This window comes from Ipomoea triloba, chromosome 5 (genome assembly GCF_003576645.1).
Source record: "Ipomoea triloba cultivar NCNSP0323 chromosome 5, ASM357664v1".
NCBI lineage: Eukaryota > Viridiplantae > Streptophyta > Magnoliopsida > Solanales > Convolvulaceae > Ipomoea > Ipomoea triloba.
Window position 1 is genome coordinate 29,201,502 of NC_044920.1, and position 14,388 is coordinate 29,215,889.

At 36.4% G+C, this 14,388-nt stretch overlaps 2 protein-coding genes across 2 annotated transcripts; both read left to right on the forward strand.

Annotated features, from left to right (window-relative positions):
• Positions 1-386: 386 nt before the first annotated feature.
• Positions 387-5,241, forward strand: LOC116019821 (la-related protein 1C-like). The gene is made up of 6 exons (XM_031260164.1): positions 387-1,361; positions 1,650-2,244; positions 2,338-2,488; positions 2,608-2,698; positions 4,484-4,555; positions 4,647-5,241. Exons 1-6 carry the CDS (start codon positions 816-818, stop codon positions 4,887-4,889), a joined length of 1,698 nt encoding a protein of 565 aa, XP_031116024.1. The 5' UTR covers positions 387-815; the 3' UTR covers positions 4,890-5,241.
• Positions 5,242-11,153: 5,912 nt separating this feature from the next.
• Positions 11,154-12,719, forward strand: LOC116021015 (bZIP transcription factor 27-like). Its single transcript, XM_031261607.1, has 3 exons — positions 11,154-11,830; positions 12,054-12,131; positions 12,356-12,719. The coding sequence occupies exons 1-3, from the start codon at positions 11,348-11,350 to the stop codon at positions 12,449-12,451; spliced, it is 657 nt and encodes a 218-aa protein (XP_031117467.1). The 5' UTR covers positions 11,154-11,347; the 3' UTR covers positions 12,452-12,719.
• The last annotated feature ends 1,669 nt before the right edge of the window (positions 12,720-14,388 follow it).

Sequence of the window (14,388 nt, forward strand, 5' to 3'; positions counted from 1 at the left end):
TCCACTATTAAGAATGCTCTTATTTACAATAATAATTAGATGGTTTGGACTGAAAGTTTGCAAAAAGATTTTGTTTAGATTTTTGTATTCATACTTTTTTTTTTTGTGTTTTTTGTGTTTTTTGTTTTTTAGTTTTCTTTTTATTTTATTGATGACTGGCAGTGGTAAAAACTGTCACCGCCCAGTAAAAATTCACCTATGACAAAAGAAATGCCAGCGTGGACCAAGGAAACTGGGGAGGAAATACAATTGTTTTTCACCTATGCGTGCGCCACACATCTTCTGACTAAGGGTAACATCGTAATTTAAGGGCGTGGAAAACCGGGTTTTTTCCCTAGTCCTAAGCAAAGAAGGAAAGAAACAAACAAATACAAATATAGAGTAGAGAGAGGGGAAAATACAGAGGGAGAGAGAGAGAAAGAGAGAGAAGACTCGCCTCTCTTTTGTTGTGTTGTGGGGTTTCTGTTGCAGTGTTGTTCAAGAGCTAGGCCGAGCCTCTCTGAGCATTATCGGAGCAGAGCGCCGATCTGATCATCTCTGTGATCAGACGAATTCCAATATTTGGAAAAACCCTAGTTTCACTCCATTTTACTCCTGACTCTCACTCTTCTCTTCTGTAGAGAATTTTTGATCGGTTCGATTTTGGTTTTTACATAATTATTTAAGGTTTTTGGTTTGGTTTTGGAATTTAGGGCAGGCGATCATTCAGTATAGAGCTGGTTTTGAAACCCTAATTTGGAGGCCGTTTATTATTATTATTTTTTCTTTAAAAACTTTTCGAAGCTTCAAGGAAAAGCAAACAAACCCTAGTTTTGATGGCTACAGCTTCTTCTAACCCCGCTGCTCCGAATCATCACTCCCCACGGAGTACGGCCGCCGCCGAAATCGGCGCTCCAGGCCTAAACAGCCCCAAATCTCGGCGGTCATCATCGTCGACGCGTGGGGTTTCTTCTCCGTGGACTCAGATTGTCCGCGGCGCTGAATCGGATTCAGTCCCTGTTGCGGCCGCCGCCTCTGGAGCGATCCTTCAATCTCCACATTCTCCTTCGTCTGCTAGTGTCGCTCAGGAGCAATTGGGAAGTTCACCTGATTTTTCGGCCTCGGCTACAGCTGGAAATTCATCCCCGCCAGCGCCGGAGGATACTGCTGCGGAAGCTCAGGGGGAGAGCCCTGAGAATGGGAGTGGGAGCAATGCTGCAAAGAAACCAGTTTGGAACAAACCAAACGGTGCCAAAGAGATTGGTGCGGTTATGGGGGCCGTTTCTTGGCCTGCTCTCTCCGAGTCTACTAAGGCTTCTCCAAAGCCTTCTCCCTCTGATTTGCCTAAAACCATCTCTGAAGGCTCACTCCCAGCGTCTCAGGTTAATTTGCTTTGCATGTACCTTAAATGGTTATATACTTATATCCTCAAGATTCTCCTTTACAATTTTAATAGGTTTTATTGTGTTTTCATTGTTTTCTTCATTTGGTTTATGTATATTTGTCTCTCTGCTACATGTTTTAGCACTATAGGTTGCATTGTTCTTTGATGTAGATAACTCTATACTATTTGATTTATGCACTTTGTCTATGACACAGAAATCTTGTATAATATGGTACTTATCTCAATTTCAAGTTCACTTGTACTTTTGATTTTGTGCATATTATAGGGCACTGGTACTGCTTCATCATCTTCTTCTCCACATAAGCAACTTCACACTAATAATGCAAACCCTAGTTCAACTCCAAATCATGCTCCAAACCGCCAGAGGTCTTTTAAACGTGGTGGCGGAAATTCAAGCAACAACTCGTCAGCTAATGGCAACTTCTCTCAGCAACAACAGCCACATGGTTCGGTGGCTGATATGACAACACATAATTCTGAAAAATCTGGTAACTCTGGTGCAGAATTATCTTCGAGAGACAATGTGCATCGGGATGGTGGACAGAGAGGAGGATTTGGATCTCAATCACACGGTGGCAATGAGCACCAACACCACCGAAGTTCCAACAGAAGGGGTAATGGTGGGCCACGTCCTCGTGGGGATGGTGGCTCTTATAACCATGGACATGGTGGTGCTCGTGATCAGGATCGTGGTGGTCAGGAATGGACTCCTAATAGGAATTTCAGCGGAAGAGATGCACACATGCAACCGCCACAAAGATTTCCAGCTAGGCCCTTTATACGGGGTCCTCCTACTCCTCCGCCTTTCATTCCTCCAGCTGTGCCCATGCGACCTTTCAACCCCCCTATTATTTATCCAGGTGAGATGTGTTACTTTTGAGTCTACTTTATGTAATACGTACATCCTTGATTAGAATTATCTGGCATTGTACTGACACTCGAAGAGTATGCAGAGGTTGCATCTTCAGTGTTTTATGTAACAGGACCACCACCTCCAGAATCATTTAGAATGCCAATGATTGGCCCTATGTCTCCTGTGTTCTATCATGTACCAGATCCCCAGTTGCATAACAAGATAGTAAATCAGATAGATTATTATTTCAGGTAGGTTTTTCTGTACCTGTCTCTTCCTTTGATAAGGTAGTTTTTGTTACTTAAAATATGTTTGCTTTATTGACATGCTAATCACTCATTCACTTGTTTCCCCTACCTATTCATTGCAGTAACGAGAATTTAATTAAGGACATGTACTTGCGTGAAAATATGGATGATCAAGGCTGGGTCCCTATTAAACTAATAGCAGGATTCAAAAAGGTGAGTTGGTTGGATTGAACTGTTTTCTCTGTTTATAATTTTTTTTAAACTCTTTTGTGTATATTCAATTCAGGCTAAAAACTCGTGGCACATTCCAATATTCCATTAACTTAAATTTACAGTTTTGCCAGTGATCTATATCTTAGTTTGCATTCTAGTTGAAAAGCAAAGGTAAGCTTTAATAACCTAGGCTTGTCTCCTGGGTTGTGCACTTTGTGAGGCACTTAGCATCAACTCCAAAAATCTGAGCGAGGTGGGATAACAGGAGAACCCATTTGTAGTGTGTCTGTATTGTAATGCAACCACTTTGTGTTTGTTTACTTCTCGTTATCATTATATATTGTATCATATACAAGAAGTATCATTATAATCTAACTGCATTTAATTTTCCTTTAAACTACTTTTGGAGCTATTTGCATATGATAATACTTGTGCATCTCCAAAATAATGCTCTTAAATGTGGGAACACTTGTATTAAGAAAGATTTCTTTACTAAGGGAATGGTTACATATGCAAGTTGATATATGTGTGTGTGTAAAGTACAGCCTAGGGCAGGTATAGAACAATTCATTGAGTTATTTAGCTCTATTCATAAATGACTTTAACTCTCTGGGTAGAAACTTGGTGCACCCTTTTTTTTGTGTATATATATTTTTTCTCTGTATAAAAGATGTTACTCTGTATATATGATGTTTGGTTATTGCTATAATACATAAGCACTTATATTTTAATATACCTATATGTTACAAAAACACATTTCTTTCCACAAAAATATAAATACATTGTATTTTCTAAATATGAGAATTCGGAGTTGAAATCCTAATATTTGTATCAAGGGGTTGCCATTTGTTGTTGAACTTATCTGCTCTTTCATTGTGAGTTTTTTTGGTCGGTAAATTTCTATGGAGTATTATTCAGTATGTAACATGTTGATATGGGTTAGTGGTACTTATCTGAGATTGTTATTTTGCTCATTTGTGGTTCCTGATACTGTCTTGGTAAGCAGCATGAGGAACATCTTTAATAGTCAAGAAAAAGGACGGCATTTTTTGAGTATTGTGAGGAAAAAATTTAATAGCTAAGCTTTGAATTTTAATGGAGTTCAGGAAGTTGTGATGTTGATTCTACGGTTCTACCATGTTTTGGTAATATTTTTCTGGAAGGAAACATTGGGGATATTGAAATCAATTAGGTTGTTGTAAGACTCTTAGAGAGTAATTTAGGGTTATTGGATGAATGTAAGTAAATATGCCACATACTTCTATTTAGTTCGAATTTGTAGACTTAGTAGGACTGATGGCTAATCTCTGCTTAATGAGTATTTAAATTTCGAGCTTAATCTGTCTGCTTTTGTTAGAAGGTGAACTTGAAAAAAGGGTGGTTGGTGGTGGTGGGTGGGGAACCAACCTTTAACATCGTGATACTTCTGTAGATTTTAGTATCTGAAGGTTAAATCTTTTGGTACTATGTTTTCTCCTCACTTATGTCTAGTTGTAGACTTGTGTTTATGTTACCTGGTACAGGTCTGCACTTAATGTTATTTCAATGTCCATTTGATAGAGTGCTCTGCTGCTTTTGTATAAACCTTATTTGGGATTATTAGTGTCTAAGAATTATAACTCATTTTGTTGGTTGATGTGTGTTTGGGTTGTTCTCCTTTGTGCATTTGATGTGTATATTTTAAATCTCACATTCTGGATGCAAATATTTAGACTTGTCATAATTTGTGCTTCAGATTTTTTGAAGATATATGTGAATACCAGGCTGTTTTTGACATTTTTACAGGTTTCTAAGCTTACGAGCAGTATACCGATGATATTGGATGCCTTACAAGCTTCGAGTGTCGTGGAAGTACAGGTATATTGGTTTTATAGATTCACCTTATTTTAGATCTATGAAGCATGATTATATTAGTATTCAATATTCAATAAATTCATTTTTCTTGCAGGGTGAGAAATTGAGGCGACGTAATGACTGGATGAAATGGATCGTGCCACCATCTATGCGTTCTAGTACAAAACTCCAGAGCGTTACATTGGATGAGATGGGTGGCAATTCTGAAGCATATATTAGTAGAACGTCGTCTGGGGAGCTGACTAGCACCTCTCAGCAGCAATTTGGCAATGAAACGACGGGGACGATCACCGCTCAGGGAGGGCAGTCAGCGGCTGCTGGAAACTCGAGCAACTAAGACTTTGTGGACCGAAGAGGGAGGGAGGCCCAATCTTGACGAGAACAATCAGCTTGGCCTGGAGGCGCGTACAGAGTTGTACAACGAACTCTCACATTGGAAATAGACAGGCAAACCTAAAGCGGATTGAAAAGAGAAACAATTTATTAAAAATAAAAGAGAACACAAAGGATAGAGAGTTACATGACTTTAAAGCTGGTTGCTTGAGTTTGTTGGGATGTATATTTTGTTTTTTATTTCGGGATAAAGTCTTAACGTTCTTTATTTCTTTTTTTTGCTGTGTGCCATTATTACTATTGTGCATGGGGAGTTTTGATTCCACTTACCCCATGCCATTCCAGATCCTTGGTTATTTTTTGCTCCTACAAATTTTGTGACTAAGTGCACTATTAATCAGGTGGAAGTGAAGTTGCTGGTTGGCTGGCTTCGAATGCCACAATGCTGCTGAGTTTACTCTTAAGAAGCTTGGTCCTGGTGTGTCTGTCCTGTCTTTTATAGAGCAGTATATTCTAAACTGATATGTATGCCTTCTCCAAGATGTTTTGTGTTTGCTGCCTGCATGAATTTGCCCATCCTCCCTCTTGGGAACAAAAAGTGTGTGGTGTTTGGAGTAGGCATATACATATATATATATATATATATATATATATATATCTTATTACTGAAAACATTGTATACTCCCTTTTAATTTGATGGTTTGTGTTGTGTTAAAATTTCAGGCTGATTGTTGTTATTGCTATTATTACAAGTACTGTAATTGAATTGAAATTCAATGAAAGCCTCAGTTACATTGTTTGATTGAAGGAATTGCAATTCCATTGAATTGTAATTTTCTTCATTGGTTGAATTGCAATTTATGAGTATACTCCTATGAATTGCAATTCGTTCATTCTAGGATAGGAAGAAAGGGATGAAATGATAAATATGTCTTTAGTCTTTATACCACTTATTTATTTCCCATCCCCAATAAATTCTTTGTTTCCCTACTAAACAATGTAATTTCAACTTTATTCTTTTCCAATCGAACAATTTCTTTCCCCTATAATTCTATACTTCCAATCAAACTCTTTGTTACAACTTACAATTCCTTTACAAGAAGGAAATTTGTGGAGGGGTTGGAATTAGTGGAGTGTAGGGCCGTAGGCAAACATATGAAGGGTCGACACGTCCTTGTACGGAATAGTAGATTCGTTTCCTGTTGTGTCGACATGGGAACAAGAAGAGAAGTACGTACGATTTGATGATAGCCGATTGAATTTTATAAAATTTATTATAAAAATCAGAAAGTCTAATTCAGAATGAGTATGAAAGGCCCAATAGTAGAAGTCTAATAACAGCCTAAACCGAAGCCATAGAGGAAACCTTCAAGTTACTAAGCATACACTATAGTTGTTCCTGTATATTTCCTTCTACTTGGTATTTGAGTTTTTCACATATACACATTTTCTTGCTATTTATGAAATCTCCTCAGATTGGTTTGAAAAAAATGAAATCTCCTCAGATCACATTGGTACCTATTCCACATTTTATTAGGATAATAATGTGTTGATGAAGACAAAAATAGCATAATCATAGATGTAGAGTGTGTGATGAGTGAGTGAGTAGACAGCAACAGTCACCACTTGTCAAAACCACTGGAGTGGAGGTGTCAGCATGGGGGCAAACTCATAATAATATTCCTTTCAATCCCTCTAAACCAATATATCATCCTGGGCAAACTAGATTGGAGCAATACCTGTTGAACCCTAAGTACTGTACTGAACTTTAAACCTTATCTCCTCATGGAGTTGGGGAGTCAACATATATCGTCTTTGTGATCACAACCAACATCTAGGGCGGGTTGAGGCGTGTGTTTCTGCATTTGGAGCGATTGATGACAATTTTTTTCACTTGACAAAGCATCAATATGAACGTTTTGAATTGTTTCGTTATTCTAATAATAGTATCATTAAGAGATCGATTGTAATAAAAAAAAATAAAAAATTAAAGGTCTAACTGTCTAAGGGAGTTACGAATCATTATCACAATTGCAATTGCAATTTCATTACTTTATCCAATGTTAAAGCATGTGAGAGAGGAGTGGTGGACACAAGAAGTTCAACACTATGATAAGTATTAAGTAGTACCAGCTGCCTGCCTATCTATTCTCACCATTCATCTCATTCATTCAACAACAATGATTCACCTATCTTCACTATTACAGCTAACAATGCTTGCCCTCTTAACACCATCATTTCTTTCTCATTATTCACTTTCAATCTCTCTCTCTCTCTCTCTATCACTATATGTACCAATTACTGTGCTTCATCACCTCATCACATGCGGTTTGGTACTTGGTGTTGATTAGGCCAAGTAATCTGTTAAAGTAGATAACTCATATTTTTATATTTCACGTCCATTTTCACACATCGTGCTTATAAAAGCTAGCAACTTAAATAAAGGTAAAGAACACAAATTTTGCATAGAAACTCGAAAGAAAAAAAATCAACTATCATTTTTGAACTAAAAAATTAATTGTCATTCACTACACTTTGAAAATGTCTTCATCATTCTAGCGTATATAACAATATGTACTACTACAACAAAATAGAGTGAATAGTGGTTGCCTAGAGATTTCCCTTGCCCCATTGTCTTCTTCCCCTTATATAGACAAGATTCCAAGTGAAATTAATTAAAATTTTCTTTCAGAAATTAATTAAGTAAAAATAACTTTCAGAAATTATTTTTCATGTTTTCAAAACAACTCTAATAAATACAACTTGCATTTTTCTTTTTAATAATAATTTGTAGACACTAGAAAAATTGAAAATCCATACAAGTAATATGTTGTGGCACAACTTAAATTTAAAGCAACAAATCTCTTTGTTATTTACTCCGTAAAATAGAAATAAATGATATACTTTGTAGATTTGAAATAAAGAGGGTTAGATTCATTTGGAATGGTCAGAGTTTTTGTTGGTATTTAAAAATAAGAAGTTGCAGAGGAGAGTACAACGTTTGAGTGGCATAAATAAATGCGGTGGTGGAATCAGAATATTGACAGAAAAATTGATGTATGACAAGTGGACGATGCGTCACTCTAAAAGATTTTGTGGCCTCCTTCACACGAATTGCCACGTCAGCTTTTATATATATATATATATATATATATAACTTATTATATACAATATTTTAATACATTATTCTAACCCATAATATACATTATTCTAACTTATAAAATTTAGCTATATCATTTTCAACCGTGATCTATACTGTTCACCCAATAATTTGCCCAAACCATGCGGTTGCAACTTCCCACCTACACGTAATATGTTTTTGTTTCGTTTTTTTTTTTTTTTTTGAAAAACTAGAAAGCAAGTCAGTGAAGCACTGCAACCAACATGCATGACAAATATATGGGTTTCACTGTTTTCTGAAAGGAAAATGATAATTTTGTACTTTTTGATAGTATCAATATAGTGAATTGTCATTTTTGATAGCATCAAGATTAAAAACGATATTAACCCTAAAATTTTTACTACATATTTCGATTTCATTATTAAAACAAAAAATCACTAAAAATTAAGATTCATTCTTTAAAAAAAAAAAAATTAAAAATAGGGTGAGTGATATTTTTTTTTTTTGATAAAACAACATCATTAATTCAAATTAAAACAAAGAACACCAACAAGGAAAGACGGAGGGGAGTTCCTCCATTATTTACCATCATATCAACAATGAAAGCTGCTTTCCTTGTGAATAAATGAGCAGCTCCATTTGCCGATCGTTTAGCGAACACACAACTAACGCTACAAAAATCATTAGTTAAAACCCTAAAATCTTCCAAAATAAGATGAAAAGAGGTACAACAATGAGCAAAAGCAGTGAATTATTTTAGAAAGTAAGGGTGAAGGGGAGTAGGTGGTGCATGGTAGCTAGGTGGCAGTGCAGTGAGTTATTTAAATATCTTTATTGGGTATAGAGATTGAATCTGCAAAAGGTGAGGGAATAGGGTTTTGACAGCTGCGGGGCTGTGTATATAGTGATGGCAGCTGTCACTCATACACTCTTTCTCTCTCTTTCTGCCCTCTCTCCACTTGTTGCCTCAGTGTGGAGTTATGTTCCCATTCCATTCCACCATTATCAAAACTGGTTTCTCCTTTCCTTGTTTAGTTGCCCACGACCAATTCAACATACTGTTCATCCCTCTAGCTTTTCATGCAATTTTTTACAAACTTTTTGGCTACCTATAGTATATATAAGTATTAATGTAATTGTCCCGCATGGACAGCCCAACTGATCATATGGGTAAAGTTTAAGAGAAGAGATCAGAGGTTGGGTCTTATCAGAGACACTGAAGTGATGGACTCCTTGTGCGCAATGAACAAAGGTTTATGTTAATTTTAACTATTTAAAATTTAGCTAAAAAATCTTTGCTAACTGAACAATTAATCAAAAAAATATTTGTTTTGGTTAATTGGATAATAAATATTTTGATTAGGTTAATGGTTAAAGCTTGAAAAAGTTCAATTAATCGAATACTCACCCCTAAGCATGTGTTGTTCACACTTTGTAGAGAGTTTCTAACCACTATAATTATTATATTTTGAGTATTATTTTTAAAATTCATGTTTCTTTTTGAATTTCCTAGTCTCACAAAAAAAAATCCAGTATAATTATTACCTCTATATATTTTTTAAAAAGTATTCCTATATTAGATTTCAATATTCAAATGGGTATTAACCAATAGAAATCCCCGTACACAATTTCGGTTATTAACCATAAAATTTATAATATTCTATATTTATCCTAAAATTAAACATGTAGATAAGAATTGATTGAAAACATGAAATACAAATGAGAGTTACGTCAGTCAACTTTATGGGAAAAATAAACAAAGGAAATTCTTGTACATCGAAAGCGACTAATATATGTAAGAATGTTCATCACAACTCTTTTTTGAGCTTAGATTATTTAGGATTTGCCATAAAGGACACATACAAGAATATGTATTTGAAGTGATGAAACATTCTTGAAATAGAAAGTAATTGTTTATTTGGTGAAGGTTAAACATACAAAACGGTAAAAAAGAAAATGCATGTTTACTGGATTTGGGGTAGTAAAATTGCAGTGTTAGAGTGTGGGAAAATGAGGTACCCTAAAAATAGAAGCCCCCACGCCTATGCGTCGCATAGCCCTTCCATCACTCTACTATATTTGGAACTTTTTTTTTTGAAAATGCATCACTCTACTATATTTGGAACTTAAATGCATCACAATTCACATCTCATCAACACACATACTTCCCAAAAAAAGTTACTTTTTATTTCTGTCATACTAAATTAGTGATTTTTTTTTTAAGAAATGAAAAAATTTATAATTTCAAAAAGAAATAAGGTATAAGGACAAAAAAATTCACCATTTGACGATTCAGAGTATGATTTTATTTAATTAATTAGTAATTTTTATTTAAAATGCTGGGTGGAGTCAACCAATTCATACCAAATAATGAATAAAAAATATTGTCACAAAGATTTTAGTGAAATTTGTTGGTGCATGTAGGGTTTTTTTTTTTTTTTTTTAAGATGCAACATTGATACTGTTAATAGAAATGCGTTTGTGACATTTTATAAATAGGATTATAATTATTTACAAATATGTTGTATTGTTGTTGCACATTTCTATTTATAGTGATGACACATGCATACATTTGTTTTTAACATTATAGAATTTCTTTTGCAGGGCATTTGATTTGTACGAGGGAATTAGGAAATAAATGAATTGTAATTTCATGAAAAAAGAATATATCTCCGTATATGTTCCGTACATCTGCTCAGTATCCGATCAGCTTATAGAGAGGAATCATTCCAAACCTAGACCAACCATAAGCTTAACTCTGCCGAATTAAATGCAGTAACCTAGATAACTAGAAACTGTTGTAGCACTTTGCTTCTCAGGGATCGAGCCCGACCAGTTCATCTCGGGGTGATCACCTCGAGCAAGCCTACTTGAAGATCTGGACTTAGATTTCGGGTCTTGATCCACCTCATCTTAGTGGATAATCATGAATCTACGCACATGTAGCTGTCGATAAATTGCTTCTGAGCTTACCCACTACATGTACAACACGTGTCAGTGATGCTGATTACCCGTCATGTCTCCACTCCCCTACCCATATGAAAAACAAAATTGAAAGTAGAAGAGTATTTGAATTGAAATTTGGAGTTTGAAGCAAGCTAAGGATATAATATAGAATTAAAATGAGTCCTCACAGTCTACCACTGAGGCTGACACATGGTTGCTCCTCCTCCGCAGTAAATTGTCCTTACTGAGAATCAAAACTATTTGAGTTTGTACTCATCACTACTCCCCTCTCTCCCTCCATCTACTTTACTTTAACCTACCTAGCTTCTTGCTTGCTTGCTTAGCTTCTAGCTTCAATTCTTCACAAGCAACTAACAATGAGATAATAAAATGAAATGAGGCCGCCATTCAATGGTGAATATACATTCTCATCTTCATCCTCTACTTCTTCTTCTTCCTCTCAATCCCCCTTTTCTCCTTCCAATAAAACCATGGAAGAAGTTTGGAAAGACATAAACCTCTCCTCTCTCCACCACCACTCTTCCGGCGGCGGCGGCGGCATAAATTTCCAGGACTTCCTGGCTCGGCCGTTTGCAAAAGACCAGCCGCCTCCCTCCGCCGCCGCCGCGCATACTCCGGACACGGTGTTGAATCTCAACTCCGTCGTGCCGGATCTTCATTTCCTGCAGCCTCCCCGGGCGGGATCTGTGAGCGGATTTGAGGCCTTGGCTTCCGCATCCGCCGGTTTGAATATTGCGAACGGGTTAGCCGCTCGGAACTGCAGATTCGTGAACTCCGATGACAATTCCGGTGACCGGAGACATAAACGGATGATCAAAAACCGTGAATCGGCTGCTCGATCAAGAGCTAGGAAGCAGGAAAGTACAGTTAGCTCAGCTGTCAACATATATATATCCTCCTAGCTTAGTACATAAATATATACATAGATAGATAAATATTTATTAATTTGTTCATAACCACTGCACGTGCTCCAATCCTATCCACAACTACTAAATAATACACACACAACATTATTATATATTTAAATCATTAAAATATAATTATATAGTTTGGCACTGATGTTTTGTCCTCATACTGCAGGCTTATACAAATCAGTTGGAGCAGGAAGTGTCCCAATTGGTTCAAGAGAACTGTAGGCTCAAGAAACAGCTCCAACAGGTATTTATGTAGCTAAATTTAGTACAAATAACACTGTCCCAATTTCTGAAACATATATATTTTAATATATATATATAGGGGCATGATCATTTGAAATCAGGTCCTCCGACTGATTTCAACAATTCATCAGGTTCATTAATAGTTTAGAGTTTTAATATATAAAAAAAAACGCGGAAAAGAATGAAGTGTTGTGTTTAATTATTTGTCGAAATGGAGTGTTGCAGTTACGGAGCGTTGCAGCAGGAGGAGGAGGAGGAGTTGCTCATAATAATCAAGTCAAAAAGGGGTCTCTTTGTCGCACCTCAACGGCTCCATTTTGAGTGTTTTCTCGTAGGCCTGAAAGGAGCCAAACTTATCCACTTTTAGATTGCCTCTTACTTAGCTTGTTCTATTATTAGTATTGACTGTATGTGGCCAAGTTGTAGTTCTGATCTAGTATAAAACCTAGCCAAGCAAGCAGTGTATGTTGTAGTACTGTTAGTTGTGATAACTGATCTGATGGCTGATATAAGTTAGATAAAAGCTAAGCTACTGATGTATGTATGTATGTTCATCTTACTATCTAATCTAATCTAGTATTTCCATTTCCATATATGTTCGGATCCGAATTATTGAAGGCAGTTTTGTTTTGTTTAGGGTTTTTGTCGGCAATGGGAACATATATATATATGCATGGAACAAACACAACGACTTATGTTTCCTTTTATGGTTTATGGATCTTTTTGTTATATTGTTTGCCCTCTCTGCTTCCATTTTATATACATGGATCAACTTTTCAATTTCTTTATATATTAAAAATAAATATATTTTTTTTGAATACTACTAACTCTAGGCACAAGAGTTAGCATTAACTCCACTGAGGGTCGAACCCACCACCTCCCATATAAAGGAAAAAGTTTGATGCCATTAGACTACAAGGTCCTTGGCTTAAAAATAAACATTTAATCTACTAAAAATAAGCATCTTTCAGTGGTGGTACGCTAAGCGGCCTGGTATTCAACAAATGGGCACTGCAAAGTGTTGTGAAACAACATATATAAAATGACTATCTCTATATAATACTCCGTAAAATATACATACACGTGTGCGTACACACACACATTGACATACATACATTTATATACTTACAAATAAATAAATAAATAAATGAGAAAATTGTCATTTTGGTCTACTGATTATAGAGGTTCTTATAGTTGCAGTACACAACTTTCAAAATTGTTAATTGCATACCTTGATTATTCAATTTTTGTCAATTTTGGTCACTCCGGCCAAATGTCGTCGGATTCTCTTAAACCTTAAAATAACGAGGGCATTTTAGTCCTTTCACCCCCTATTTCTTCTTCTCCGGCGATGCAGCTCCTCGACAACAAGTCGACGTGGGTAACCGGACACGGCGAAAACGGTCCTCCCTCAGCGAGTAGCAGCTATGGTGGATGGTGGTGGCTCTCCCTCCCTTCTCTCGTCGACGGCAACTCCAGCAAATCAGCAACCAACAGCGAGCAGATTCGGCGATGCAGCTCCTCGACGACAACAACTGATCTGGTGAAGTTGACGGCGGCAGCAGGTCTGAATGGGTTGGGTTGGGTTATTTTAGAGGTCTGGCAGCAAGCCTGTACGGGTTGGTTAGCTTGATGGCGGCGTAGCTTGGCGGCGATGCAGCTCCTCGACGACATTGGCAAGAAGAAGCTTGGCTGGAAAGGAGGAAGAACAGATGGCTTCGCCGGAGACAAATCCATGGCTGCCTGGTCTACCGGAGAAGAAGCAGAAAAAATTGGTTCGCCATAGAAGAAGAACAAGATGTGAAATGACTAAAATACCCTCATTATTTTAATTTCCGTCGATATTTGGTCGGAGTGACCAAAATTGACAAAAATTGAATTGTCAGGGTATACAATTAACACTTTTGAAAGTCATGGACTGTAATTAAGAGGACCCTATAGTCAGTAGACCAAAATTGTAATTTTCTCTAAATAAATTTATTAAAGACATTATAATAAATTGATCCATATAACTTAAAATATACTCTGTAATATTTAAGTCATGAATTCAAATTACAGCTTTCTTGGTTTGAGTTGATTAGCTATGAACAACATAAACTGATTTAGTTCTTTGTTGTAGTTTTTTACCGGCTAAGATTACAATGCGTGATTTATCCATTGGTATCTATTGAGTAATGACTATGGTTTCTCTCCTTACAAAAAAAAAAAAAAAAAAAAAAACTGCACCCCACAGTTTTAACAGTATTACCATATTAATG

Excerpts from the sequence above, each read along its gene's own strand:
- LOC116021015 (XM_031261607.1), top strand. The coding sequence starts at position 11,348 with ATGAGGCCGCCATTCAATGGTGAATATACATTCTCATCTTCATCCTCT. Across the intron at positions 11,831-12,053 it reads GATCAAGAGCTAGGAAGCAG|GCTTATACAAATCAGTTGGA; the intron begins GAAAGTACAGTT and ends CTCATACTGCAG. Across the intron at positions 12,132-12,355 it reads TCAAGAAACAGCTCCAACAG|TTACGGAGCGTTGCAGCAGG; the intron begins GTATTTATGTAG and ends GGAGTGTTGCAG.
- LOC116019821 (XM_031260164.1), top strand. The coding sequence starts at position 816 with ATGGCTACAGCTTCTTCTAACCCCGCTGCTCCGAATCATCACTCCCCA. Across the intron at positions 1,362-1,649 it reads GCTCACTCCCAGCGTCTCAG|GGCACTGGTACTGCTTCATC; the intron begins GTTAATTTGCTT and ends TGCATATTATAG. Across the intron at positions 2,489-2,607 it reads CAGATAGATTATTATTTCAG|TAACGAGAATTTAATTAAGG; the intron begins GTAGGTTTTTCT and ends TATTCATTGCAG.